This window comes from Cryptotermes secundus, unplaced genomic scaffold (assembly GCF_002891405.2).
Source record: "Cryptotermes secundus unplaced genomic scaffold, Csec_1.0 scaffold5, whole genome shotgun sequence".
In the NCBI taxonomy this organism is placed as follows: Eukaryota; Metazoa; Arthropoda; class Insecta; order Blattodea; family Kalotermitidae; genus Cryptotermes; species Cryptotermes secundus.
Genome location: NW_019724742.1, coordinates 471515 through 486416, shown reverse-complemented (window position 1 = coordinate 486416; position 14902 = coordinate 471515). Strand labels below are relative to the sequence as shown.

Sequence of the window (14902 nt, the reverse complement as noted above, 5' to 3'; positions counted from 1 at the left end):
CTAATTCATGTATGCACAGAACTCAATTCAACTCAATTGTGTGAAGATCACAAAAGCCTCATGATGCCAGCTGGCCAACCCTGCTTGAAGGTAACAACATGATCCTTGTCTCTGTTCTTAATCACTTCCCTGACAGTTCATAAACACCAAACATTTAACTGTTGGAGCGAAATTATGTTTTCATTTTGATGTTCGCTAGAAATTCAAACTTGGCATTGACAGTAACAGTTTTTAATTTCAGTACTCTTTTCTAAATGAAAGGACTTGCCTCAAATGCTGCTGCATTTGTCCCCCACACACATCAAAGAGTCTAAAAGTAAAATTATAATATATGACCAAAACAAGGATGAATCCAGTAAGTTTTGTGCATATAAAAATTTAAAATGACGTCTACTTCCTTTATTAGTGACATACAATAAACTGGTATCTAACGAGGGGATGCGTCTCTTTGGAAAAGCAGGTAAAGGTAAAGCTGTCCCTGTAACAGACCGTGGAGGCCCATAGGGTTGTGAGACATCAAGGCTCCCACATTTTCTAGACAGTTGGCTCTTAGATGGTGGCAAGGTTGTCAGCCTTACACACCAGCCACCCATCTAGCCCCCAAGGAAAATTCCTGGTACTCATTTCTGTTACAGGCTGAGTCGACCCCAGGGCCACAGTGAGGCTGGAAGAACTAGGTTAATTGAAAAATCTAATGATTTCATTGGGATTCGATCCCATGACCTTCCAGAAGGTAAGTCAGAAATCTCCATCCTATAATATGGGTTACAGTTCACCAAATTTAATACACGCTGTGCATTAAATTTGCTAGGAAACTAAAATCTAGAATTTTCAATTATTAAATTCAGTTGTACACAGGAATATACAATGATATAAGAGCAAGAATGCTAAACATTTTATGCTTCACTGTAGATCTGTAACACACAAACAGCCTTAAACTGCTTTGTACAGAAAATTCAACTTAGCTGCTGAATAAACATAAACAATAGGAAAAAATTAAAGCTGTGTAATAAGGAAGAAGCCTAAATTTGGAAGAATTTAAATTGATTGTTTTAATTCTTCATCAGTTCCAGACAACTGTGCTGTATCAAGAACTTCCTTGTGTAAATGACCATCAAACAATTTTAGTTGCTCAAGACATCACATACAATTGCATTTCGATTTTAAATATCAACAGTTTCTGAACAATATAGAACATAATTTGCCCACTGACAAGACATAAATATACATGATCATGACGTTTTAAACTGTACCAATAATTTTTAACTCCATCATACATTGCCATTACATTCAACATGCAATTTATATTCAATATTTTTAAAAATAACTTAATTAAAAATGTTCTTGTCCCAAATGAACCTCCAATACCAGAAAGAATAGCACTTCATCATGTTTTCTGACTGAGATTTTCATGCTATACCTACACTTGTGACACCAATGAAGGATCTTTTCAACTATCCAATAGTAAATGGTGTGAAAATGAATCCTATACCTGCCACACCATATTCATATAAGTATACAAATTAATAAAGGCATTTCAATATCGATTAAAATACACCTATGCCAAAAATACAAGAATGTGTTTTGAAAGCACACCCCTACTCTGTCAAAATCTTATCATTGGGTTACTAACCAAACATTCAACACAGAAACGATTATTTCATATATTCTTCAACAATAAAACAGAAATGCATGAATATGGTAAAGCATAGCTTGCTGAGTATATGAAACAGACGTGTTTACAGAGATAATTTAAAAATGACTTTACTGCTAAATGTTGCTTTAATCTTCTGTTCCACTTCAATCAGCAACCACACCACACTGACATCTGAACAGATCACTTGGTGTTAGTAGATTATGATGTTCCTAATTCCTGACTCAATTCCTTATATTTAGTTTTGGGAAAGAGATACAGTATTTCCGCGTTTTGATTCCTCAACAGTGTAGTACTCTGAAGATTCTATAAAAAAAATTGCGCTGATGCTGAACCTGAAACGAATGCCGGATGCCACACATGCTCGACATATTTATGCACTTAACAGCTATACAATTAATATGATAATGGTACCAGTTGTAAAAGTTACTCCCTGATTTTACTGTGAAATTAAAAATTTATATAATAAACAAATCATAATTTAGTACCTACAATCCATGTAACATGTAATATATACATACAGAGTTACCTTGCATATGAGAATCGGGGTGTCTTTTTCTCTCTCTGCCACATAAACGAAGAGCACTGTATTGAAGCTGTTTTACTTTCTTGCATTCTTAAGAAGTGTTGTTTTTGTAAGAGGGCATTCAGGAAACACTGATATTCCCCTTCTGCTGATTTCACCATTCAAATTTGTGGATGAATCTCATGCTGATACCAGTTACTGATGAAAACAAACCCTAACTGAATAAATATGGTATCCTTGTATAAGAACAGCACTGATGTCTAAATGACCCAAATCTTGGCCATACTATGTAATGTAAAGCAATTACTGAACAAATGAGTACTACATTTCCAACAAACTGTATGAACTTCAGATCACATTAGACAGAGATACATTGAATGGTTTGATTTACAATGGTAGAAATGTATTTTTTTTCCCTACACCCCTACACAAAAGCAATCACCTTCCATCTGGCTTGAACTGCAAAGAATATGTAAAGATTTCTTGTAATGGTATGAAATCAATTTCTCACACAAAGCGCACACTCTGTAAGAATTAAAGCCAATAATTGATATTCCTGCTAATTCTGTTATTTTTATGAGGTCTGACAATTAAATACCTGGACAATGCTTACATGTAGTAACTCTGAACAGTGGTGAACAACGCAGATCAGATCACATGACAACAAGATTCAACAGTTTTGTATCAAACAATAATTGAGATTTACTTTGTTTGGTGCAGAACTATGGGGAGAAAATAAATTTACTTGGACTTTTCCACAGGAACACTGAAAGATTCTGGCCATAGGGGTTGGGATTGACCTGTACGACCTGGATAATACAGTATGACCCACAAACAACTGAAAAGACCAGAAAACTTCAAGCTGGCTGGAGAAATTAAAGGACAGGAATGTATGCTTGTTACTTTTCAGTAAAGTGGAATTATCTGTTACAAATTTGTTCTTCCAAAACTGTCAACTTAGTACTCTACCTTTATGTCTTACAAAATTTATGGGACCATATTCATCATAAAAGACCAAAATTTTGGCCAGAAACGTGGAGTCTACTTCATGACAACTTGCTCCATTTTCAGCAAGGCAATTTCTGGCTATAAAAGACATTCATTTTGGAACATCTACCATATTCACCTGACACAAATTCACATAATTTTTTCAAGTTCCCAAACAAACAAATTTTTTGAAAGTCATTTTGAAAAATGTCCAGAGTAAGAATTTTCAGAAAACGGCTTCTGGCACTATTTCCAGATATGACAGAGATGCTGGAATGCAAGTAAAAATCTGTGGCCAAGAAATTTGAATACTGCCAACTCAATATACCGTATTTACGCATGTATAGGCCGCACATTTTTTGCCAAAAATTCAAGAGGAAAACTGGGGTGCGGCTTATATTCGAAATATTCGAAATCACACTTCATTAAAAAAAATATATTCATAATTAGTAATACAGGGTGTAATACTCCTGAAATAATATTCCAAGAAAATTATTTTTTCTATAATTTCTGTCTGAAAATTGTGCTGCGGCCTATACATGCGTAAATACGGTATATGGCCATACCAAAACAGCCTGGTTATTTAATTGTCAGATATTGTACAATAGAACAGACGGTATTAATGCCATACTTAACCATGAGACCAGTTATTCTGTATGCAGTCAGTTATACAAATATTTTCTGACAGCCAGAATTAGTTCATTTTCGAGTGTGCAGACACTCCATTACTGCACCAGGCCTTCCTGTACATCAAACAATGCTTGCTAAGCATACAATTAAGGAAACATCAAATTAACGTTAGGGGAGTATCAGTAACACATCAGAAGGGTTAAAATTCCATTGTATTCCTGCTTCTTTACACAAACAAAGGCTCTCAAGGGCCTGGATAAGTCTCTGTTAAGTTAGCAGATGATAATTTTACAATTGGATAGTTGACAGAAGTCAGTGCAGGCTACTGGGAAGGCCAATCTTTAGAAACCCTGAGACATCCCTTCCAACCACTGACACTCACGCGCACACATCTCAGAAGTCAGGACTGGAGTCCAGCAACCTTTTCTCCGGCGTGATGTCGGAGAGTTTGGGGTCCCTGCGTGGCTCACAATGACAGCCCTGTCTCCTGTACCCTGCATAGCACTTTTCACACAATCCCACAAGGCCCTTAAGGGGCCAGTAGCACCAGAGACAGGGCAGTGCAAGCGACAGGGCCGCAAGGCACCCCCACCTCGCCAAGAAGCGGTGAGGGCCGCACGAGCAGGGATCGTCCGCGCACGACGCCGATCCGTCGTCGTGATCCAGCTCAAGGTCCTTGGAACAATGATAGTATAAGCCCTTGACGCAGCACAGACACGAGGCATAGTCGAGACTCGTCTCTGCGGAACAGAAGCATGCATTGTTACAGAGCCACCGAGAAGGCAGTCGCCTGGGTTGCCGACAATCGTCGCAGCGGCACCGCCCGCACTCGGGGCAAAGGATCGAGCCCCTGAAACAGTCGCCTCCACTCGTCCCTGCGTCACTGGGAGCGCTGACACCGGAACTACTACCCGGAGCATCCTTCTTGAAAGTTACGGCGGCTCCCGGCTGTTTCGTCACTGGCTGCTTCTTGTGGATGGGCAGGTGCAGCGTTTGGCGGTGTGGCGGGTCGCGCGCACGCTCCTCGCGCACTAACTCACCAAAGTTCTTGCCTGGCTGCTCGTTCGCAGGACGAAAAGGCGTTTCTACATACTCGTTCACCGTCCGTTCGCCGTCCGGTCGCGGGGCTGCAAGCGTCACTTCCGTTGCTGCGGGTTGCTGCCGTCGCCGAGAAGTAGTTGAGACGGGGGACGCCGGCGTCGCAGTGCCTAGAGGCTGGAGTATTATGGTAGTTGGGGGTGGTGACGTCATTATCGCCATGCGGGGACGGTGCACCCGCGCCATCGGGGGTCGCGGGGGTGGTATAGAGCTGTGCTGCTGCTGTTGGAGGGGTGGCGACGCAGACGTCTGGTGAGCCAGTCCGCCATGATGGGCCATGTATGAACAGTCTTTCTTCTGTTTCTATTTACTGCATTAATTTTTCTTTGGTGAGAGTGCCCGTTGATCTACCATTGTTCTTAACTCCCATCTCACACCTTGCCGAATGCAACAGTCGGTGTTGCTCTGTTGCTTACAGATCCAACATGGCTGCAACGCACGCCAGCTGAAAACAAAATGCACACCATCAGAACAGGAAAGCCTCGTGAAGCATCGGGGTGTAAGAATTCATCTACAAAATTAATCTGAAATTCATTTGTCGATTTTCTTAAACTTAATAACTGTAGCCATGACCACCAGACGGCATTTCTATTCTATAGCCAATGCCCTTACAGACTGATGTAACACAAGTTATCTTAGTTGCCATGATCCAGACACCTCGCACTTTGTCCTCTCGTGCACACGCCTGGCACTGACCTACTGTTATGCACAGGGGTAACTAGCCTGGATTCTTTGCCTGATCCGGCCAGCTGCAGGAATAAAACTTACAGTAATTCTATGAAAAGAACCTCCTAATTGCTTTTGTGATGTAAAAATTGAACACTGCAGGATTATAAGTCAACGGTAAATGCGCCTGTGTTCTTCGGCCTAATTTACAAACACACACAAGCAACAGCAAACCCAATCAGCTGTAGTTGCACTTCCTCACTGCACAATACATACTAGAGATGACATACCTCAGTCTACTAGGCAAGATCGAAACGTGCAATAAGTACCGGAGTACAGTTTCCATATTCATTCTTTGCACCCTGATACTGTGAACACTCTTAGATGTTCTGCATAGCTCTGAAGGTTAACCATATTAAGTACAGATTTCAATGACTGTCTTGTATAGCTCACTTAAGACGTTTAAATGTAAATAACGCGTACTTATGTATATGCTTTCAATTTGAACAGTTATTTACTATGGTTACTATGGATTGCTAATATCACTATGGCTAGGAGCTTATGCTACTCTCAATTCACAAATTCATGCATTGACTCTTCTGTTACAGCAGAACGTAGGAAATTAAACATCAGGTCCACCTGCTTGTGGTGGCTTTCAATAGAGGCATGCTTACGCCAAATTTCATCAGAATCAGTCGAGCGATATTGAGGGTGGTCAAGGCTCCCCATACGGGCCTTAATTTTAGGCACATATTGCAAATAATGCCCAAAAGTAAAACAAACGTAGTTAATAATACAATCTAAAAGTCTGAGACAAGGGTACATCAGCACAAATATTATGTTTTTGCATATTATCCATCGTCTCGTCTCTATTTAAAACTGTCCTGTTTATTTTTCAAAGCACAACGTTTCGGGGACTGGATTCTGTCTCCATCCTCAGGTAAAACCTACTCAGTTGGGCCCAATCGATAGAGCCAGTCCCTATCTCCGGAGAATCCAGCCTCCGAAACGTTGAGTTTTGGGGGAGGGGGGGGCACAGAACGGGTTTTAGATAAAGACGAGACGATGGATAATGTCCACAAACATAATATAGCGTGTTCCGTTCAAACCTCCCACATTTTAATTAATCACTGCGAACAAATTGTGATAAATTATGGATTATAATTAACACTAGATGAAAGAAAAACTCAAGGAATTTTATTTCCCTTTTTTTCGGTGAAGCTACATCATCTGGCTGCATATACCTTGTGATGTTAGAACAGTTCCTGTATCCCCAGGTAGCCTATCTGAAACCTAACATACTAATCTTCCCATAAGATGGAGTCCCCCCACATTGGGGTCTGGATGTTCGGAGGTTCCAAGATCGCTGGATTGGACGTGGCGGACCAATTCGGTGGCCATCGCGTTAACCGGACCTCACTCCCCTCGATTTCTTCTTCTGGGGTTACGTGAAGGACCGTGTGTTCGTGCCTCCAGTGAATGAACTCCAAGATTTAGGAGCCCGCATCCGTGAAACGATTGGTACTGTACCAATGGACATGTTGGAAAGAACGTGGCAAGAAATTGAACGCAGATTGGATATTGTTCGTGCTACCAATGGTGCACATGTAGAGGTTTATTGGTGTGTCAAATAACATTTTTTAGTTCTTGTATTTCCTATAGCTTCATTTTCCTACCATTCACACTTTCTGTTCTAAGATCTGATAACATATGGGAGGTTTGAATGGAACACCCTATATTTGTGCCAAACGTAGTTAACACTGTGGCAAAACGGAAGCCATACTGAAAGCTGATGCTGAGATATCAAATCGTTGGAAAATGAAGTGGCATACTGCAACTACTTAAAACACTGGATCAGAAATTTTCGTACTCTTCAATGGTAAGCTGGACTTGTCAAAATAAACAACTCTCTTAAACACGAAAGCAGAACGAGCGGAGTACATATTTTCTAACTCGGTCTTTGCAATCAGTCATGTTTATTTAATGCAGATAAAAATCACACTATACTACTCAACAGGCTCACCCACACAGCTGCATATGGCCTCATTTATTGCTTGGGCCCAAAATAAACAACAACTTCGTCTGGTAAAGCTCCTGTCATATCCATCAGATGCAAGTCTGTCTCTACGGTAATCAGAAATTTGTCTTACACTGCCTCATTAGAGCTCTTCTGAAGTGATGTTCGCTGCTATCATCCCCATCCAAGTGAAAACACTTTCTACTCAGATGGAGACATGCTTCCCGTACCAGTCCGAAGTCCAATGGAATGCAAGTTTCTCGTCCACTATGACGACCCGAGATATTCTCATGTAACGAACAACCCATTTTATTTTTGTCCGTATCTGTTTAATACAGGGCGTTCAAAATGGAGGAAACTTCGCAACACCGTTGACCGGGCCCAATATCCCTCACAGATTGCTGCTTAACTGTAACGGCGCACATTTATCAGCGCTATTGACTCATTCTGCTATCAGCAGTCACAGTAGCAATCTGTGAGGAATGTTGGGCCGGGTCAGCGGTGTTGCGAAGTTTCCTCCGTAACTGAACGCACTGTATTATTGCCAATTTAAAAGAAACTGATATATTGAATTTCCGATGTGGAACTATGAAGGAAATCACAGGGGTATGTGAGAGGATATCAAAATGTTATTACAGAAAGGTGTGACATGAATGGCATTTATGTGGCTAAGGATGGAGTCCAGTTGCGTCCTCTTGCGAACTCGGCAACGAACCCTGAGACTTCGTAAAAGGACAATCAGCTTCTAAAGAAAGACTCAGCTGCTTCAATGTTCCTCACGCAGTATCGTCTCAAAATTCGACATATGACACAAAGCACGGATTTCGTTAAACATATGAAAGTTGTATACTGAACAAAACAAGGAAAAATAAAATGTGACGACGCTTGGGAAAGGATTTCCATTTCGAATAAATCAACATGATCAATATAGCACGCAAAATCAAAGAGAACACCAAAAGCTTGGGCAGGTCCTCTCTATATGGGAGTACTGTTTTATATTCTTGATATTCAACTAACAAATTACATTGATAGTAAAGTAAAGTAAAAGTATCCCTGTAACAGGCCGTGGAGGCCCATAGGGTTGTGAGATGTTGAGGCTCCCACATTTTCTCTAGACAATCGGCTCACAGAAGGCGGTGAGGTTGTCAGCATCACGCGTCGGCCACCCTTTACCCCAGGAATATTCCTGGTACTCATTTTTGTTAGAGGCTGAGTCGACCCCAAGGCTATAGTACGGCTGGAAGGATTAGGTCAATTGGAAAAAAATCCACCCTATCGGGACTTGAACCCACGACCTTCCGGCTTGCAGCATAGTGCCTAAACCAACTACGCTACAGTTATATTGATAACTAATGAAAATCATTTCTAACAGAACAAAACTGAAGCGCACAAAAAATCCAGAACAGAGCTCGAACTCGGGAACCAACCCAGCTACCGTTCAGCCGACCTCAATTACCAAGCAGGAGAGGGGGGGGGGGGGCATGGAAACCGGAAAGCTTCACTTCACCCACATTCTGAACTCCACTTTATTTATTCAGGCCTGTCAAGAGCCAGCAAGAAGCCCGCGGGAAAATACCGCAAGAGAATTCTTTGGCCATATCGTGCAGGAATTTCTTTTCCAATACATCGAAAACAGACTGGATTTTACGTTCAGTATTGAAACAGTGTTACTCGTTTCATGTTCTAGCAGTCCTGGGTTCAAATACTGGCTCGGAGGACAACTCGTTTCCTTCAGTTAAACGGCAGGATTGGAATGAGTATGGTCACTTCCTTCTACACTTCTGACAATTTCTTGCGCATTATCATACCATTCGACGTTGTAGGCCTAAAACATAGGACAGTAATAGCGTTAAATCAACTAAAAAACAACTCCGTGGTTTTAGTCCGCAAGCGAACTGTACCGACCGAGCGACCGTCGCTTGTCGGCGAAGTTAGTGTCAACTTTAACGGATACAGAGTGTCACGTGGTCAGCGCAACGAATCCCCACGGCCGTTAATTTCGGTTTTCTAGACCGGAGCCGCTATTTCCTTGAAATAGCTCCCTGATTATCCTCACGAGGCTGAGTAGACCCCGTTCCAGACCCACTATTCCTCAGAAAATGTGGTAGCTCCGTGAATCGAAGCCGGACCTCTGGATCTGTAGGCAGGAACTCTGACCACTAGACCACTAAACACAATATCATTTAATTTCAAGTTTTGTCCCTGAAGTAGTCCTTACAGTTTACAGATAGTGCATACGACATTCGTCCAATGTAAGGGAACCTCACATAACGCCTACAAAACGCCCGTCAAAGATCGAAACTTGTTCGAGTTCTTTTTACAAAGCTCACGAACGAACAAACGGATGGATCAATGGTGAACGGATCAAGCCTTTCCTACCCATCCCAGGTGAAGGCAAAGCTATCCCTGTAACAGGCCGTCAAGGCCCACGGGAGTGTGAGACGTCGAGGTTCACACATTTTGTCTAGACAGTAGGCTCACAGATGGCATCTAAGATTGTCATCCTTACACTCCGGCCGCCCTTCATCCCCCAGGAAGATTCCTGGTACTCATTTCTGTTAGAGGCTAAGTCGACCATAGGACGAAAGTGTGGCTGGAAGGTTTGGGTCAACCAAACCCTGCCCAACCCCAAATCACCCGACTAGCCCACCGCACAAAGGGCTGACTTAAGTAGTTCTCGGTATGCAGAGCTCCTTTCCATCCTGTAGCAGAACACGAGAGTTCTGTTCTGTTGTAACAGTTGCAAGATCTTACGGGCAATGTTAAGCGAGTCCTTGTCAGGACAAGGAAGGCCATCTGAATGTTGGAAGCTGGTCTGTTACGAAATAGCTTAAGATCTCTCAGGCCTAACCAATTCTCTTTTCAGTAACACTGGCAACTGTGAGGGGAGCCTCGGTCTGTCGGTACACCTAAACTGCTGGGCGGGTTTTCATGACACTTAATATGAGTGCTGCGACCAATTTCACTTCAACTGGACATGTCTGAGGCCGGGAGAGCTAAGTCGATATAGCGACTGGCTACGGATTGGATGACCGAGGGGCAGGAGTTCGAGTCCCGGTCAAAAATTATCTCTTCTCCACGTCGTCCAGACCGGCTGTGGGGCTCACCAAACCTCCCATCTAACGGGTACCGAGAGCTCTTTCAACGAGGGAAAAACGGCCGGGACATGAAGCTGACCACTCATCTCCAACTAGTGCTGAGGTCAAGAAAACGTGGATCTATACACCCTCACCTCCATACGCTTTCATGGCGTAGTCCTTAATTAGGTAAGCATAGGGACAACTTCACCTTACCTTTACCTTTTAATGGGCAGGTTTAACGACCATTTTACATGACGACCTACGCGCGCTTTTGAACCATCTCGAAAAATATTTACCGGAAAGAATGATGCTTCGAACAAGTACTGGCTGGAAAAACGAAAAACATGTTCTGTGGCAATACACTTTCTCCGCAAGTGTTAGGTTTCCGAGACAAAAACGAAGAGGATGTTACGTCCACATGTGCATTTCGAACTTAAGCATTCAATAATCAATCACTGCAAATTATAGGATGACACAGAACAGAAGAATTTTGTTGAGGCACTATGCTACGAGCCGGAAGGTCGCTGGATCGAATCCCAATGAGGTGCATTTTTTCAATTTACCTAACCCTTCCAGCCGCACTATGGCCCTGGGATCGACTCAGCCTCTAACAGAAATGAATACCAGGAATATTCCTGGGGGTAAAGGGCGGCCGGGGAGTAAGGCTGACAACCTCACAGCCATCTATGTGCCGACTGTCTAGAAAATGTGGGAACCTCAACATCTCACAACCCTATGGGCCTCCACGGTCTGTTACAGGGATAGCTTTACCTTGCCTTACAGAACAGAAGAGAGTTTTTATATAGTTTAGAATGCCCTAAAACCAAATCGTTTTATTCTTTTAATATAGTACTCTATTTTGTGTATATTTAATTTTCGTTTAATGTACTAACAGAGAACATCGAAGCCTGAAGCCTCTTTCAGTATATATAATTAGCCTTGGTTTGCCGCCAATATAAGTATCACCTAACAGTGAACAGTTGCAGGGAATTTAACGTTTGTTTATTATAACAGAGTTCATCATAACTTTTATTTCACTTAGAATTTCTCCTGCCTAGCGCGTGCGATAAGTGTACAGTGCTGTCAAAAACAATAAAAGGAAAAGGGGCACGGGATTTCATGTTAGTACTGATACTACACACACGTTTCAGAGGGCGTGGGTGTTCCAGTGACGGCCTTTTGTTGTTGTGGTGACGTACCTGCGGGTTTCGTAACATGTGGTACATATCTTGAACAGTAGAATAGGACTTACCACTGCTCTGAAATATTCTGAATGAGACAGACAACATGATGGCGACAGAACCCGGAGGTTCCAACACCCTTCCATACTAAGAGCCGCCACTCCATTCTGCTTCAATATAATCGACCTTACTTTCATCCTCCTATCGTGTCCTCAGCCTTACAAATGAAAGGTTCCAAAGGGGCCTCTCTATCAACATTCTGCACGGATTTCCTGTCCAGAAAACATCTTGCCCACATGCCCTGCCCATCGTATTTTTTTAATTCGCTTAGTGGGGGGTGGAGTCCAGCTGGGTCCACTCGGCACGGCGGCCACTGAGTGGCCTATTGTAGCCTGCCCCGGGTGATTATGATGATGGAGAATTTGGTGGAATGAAGATTGGCAGGGGAAACCGAAGTACTCGGAGAAAACCTACCCCAGCGCCACTTTGTCCACCACAAATCTCACTTGACTAAACCCGGGTTTGAACCCGGGCCGCCGCGGTGGGAAGCCAGCGACTAACCGCTTGACTTTTGGCGCGGCCTCTGTCCATCGCATACTCTAGAAATTAATATCCTACAGTGTCAGGTTCCTGTTTGAATACAAACATGAGACACATCGACTCTATCCTTCCAGCTTGGAAACCACGAGTGAGACAATTTTAGGACACGCTGCAACTGATTTGGTTGAGCGGTAATGCACTGGGCAAACCGGATGCCGTCTCGAAATCAGAAACAAGTCTGCTTGCTACTCAAAGGATGCAAACATACGGAGATTAGTGTATTGGACACAATGAAAATAACCTGTAATTAAATCACAACATTTATTTTGCCAAGCTTTCTCGACGGCATTACGTTACATAACGTAGAATGGCACGAAGTCTGTGACTAATAAATTGTAAATGATGTTAAAGTGGCCGTGGACTACTTTAGGGTATCCTAGAAGCGCCCAAGGAACTAAGAGAACTGTGAAAAATCTATACACCCGCCCTACAGGCCAAGCATCGAACCTAGAGACTTTTTATTTTGAACCAGAAGCGAAACATAAATTGAAGTAAGCTACTTGTGAAACACTATACAAAGCTATATGTATATACACGTGGTAGAGTCATTAAGTTCGTGGAATGTGGTTTATCGCATCATATTACAAGGTATTCACATACACTTATGCAGATCCACATCGGCCCTCAAAATAGTTTCCGTTGGCCGCTATGCAAGTCTGCCAACGTTGATATAGCTGCCGAAAACATTGCTGAAACATATTGGCAGTAAATTCCCGTACGACGCTTTACGGCCATTCCACGAACTTATTGACTGTGGCAGTATATGGCAGACGTACAACTGCAGAGACAGACATTATATACAGACAATCGCAGTTAACAAAACTGCCGGCGAAACTCGGCATATAATTGATTAAAATGAACAGAAAGCAAATATTCACAATCTACAAGCCGGAGTTCAAAGGTGTTCAACTGAAGAGAACCTTGAACTTTACATTTAGCTTATTTTTAAGTTTCATTTTACTCGCTGATTGCTTAAACTCAGTCTTCGGTTGGCAAGAAAAGGGAACGGAGGAATGTATGCTCCTTGAGCATCTTGCTGGCGGTCAGTCGCCGGCTTTTTACCGCGGCGGCCCAGGATACATCCCAGGTCAGGTCATGTGGGATTTGTGGTGGGCAAAACGGCATTGGGGCAGCATTTCTCCGAGAACTTCGCTTTCCCCTGCTAATTCTCATTCCACCGATTGCTCCATACTCATCAATCATCTGGGGTTGGTGCAAATGGGCCCAATATTGGCCCCTGTACCAACCCACCCACGCAATTAACAACACGGCGTAGAGAATGGCATGCACCATTGAAATTCTGTCCAGAAATCGCCTATAAGACTAATACGACTACTTAATATGACCAGTAATTAAAGTCACATTAATATTAATACCCACACACATGCTTTTTCTAAGTACAAGCAGGTTTATAACACGATCCACCGACAGGGAAGTTTAAAATTTATAAACATATTTGATATAAAATTTAAATCGATATATAAAAAACAAAATAATGTAATAAATAAAAGCTATCCCTGTAACAGGCCATGAAGGCCCATAGGGTTGTTAGACGTTGAGGGTCCAACATTATCTAGAAAATCGGCTCACACATGGCGGTGAGGTTGTCAGGCTTACGAGCTGGCCGCCCTTTACCCCACAGGAAGATTCCTGGTACTTATTTCTGTTAGAGAATGAGTCGATCCCAAGGCCATAGTGAAGTCGGAAGGATTAGGTCAACTGAAAAAATCCACTTCATCGGGACTCGAACCCGCGTGCCCCATAGATATATAAATAAAATACCTTCTAAGTAAATAAATTACGGATTAAACAGAACTAGAGAAATTACAGTAACATTAGATCAATTTTATTTTCAAAGGAGTCAAGAAAAGATTTTCACATGCATCACTCAATTTACATCTTAAGAAGACAGTGCAGGACTGGAGGAAGGTAAGTGGGCAAGGAATTAAAAATCCACAGCCGACCTTGCATGCTCAAGATCAAATGCTCTAAAATGAAACGGACGGCCTCAAACGAGCAGCTCGTAATCTTTTCGAAATCAGCTCCATGACAAGAATTTGACGAAATGTGCAGTAATGACAGGGATGGAGCTATTGTGACCAAAGATTGTAACAGGTGGTCAAACTATCGAGCAGCACATCATCAGGTATGGAAGAAGTGGGTGCGGATAATAAAACGATGAATGGAATTATAAAGCAGACATTTAGGAATGAACACCCCTACGACATAAGCTTCACAAATCCACAGCAAAATTCATACCGTTGTTTGGGCCCGAAACACGGACTATACGAAGAATATAACAAAAGACTGGAGGCCCAATGAATGAAATGAGGGCCTTTAAAGAAGGGGTCGACATCAGGTAGTTACAAGAAGTTCGCCTGGGGGAACCAGCTTCATGGAAGGTATCAGAAGATACAGACAACAATGGGGAGATCGGAAATTAAGATTTTAAATTGTAAGTCT

The 14902-nt window shown here is 42.4% G+C and overlaps 1 protein-coding gene across 4 annotated transcripts in view; it reads right to left on the bottom strand.

Moving 5' to 3' along the window:
• The window catches only part of LOC111862676 (protein sprouty), a 314018-nt gene that overhangs the window by 179753 nt on the left and 119363 nt on the right, over nucleotides 1-14902 (bottom strand). For 3 of the 4 annotated variants that reach the window (XM_023848231.2, XM_023848233.1, XM_023848232.2), the window contains exon 2: nucleotides 3686-5340. The exons of the other annotated variant lie outside the window; for it this stretch is intronic. In XM_023848231.2, the coding sequence (XP_023703999.1) occupies nucleotides 4191-5174 (984 nt within the window). In that variant the 5' untranslated portion in view covers nucleotides 5175-5340 and the 3' untranslated portion in view covers nucleotides 3686-4190. Of the gene's footprint in view, nucleotides 1-3685; nucleotides 5341-14902 lie in introns of those variants that run through there. 4 annotated transcript variants of the gene reach the window in all.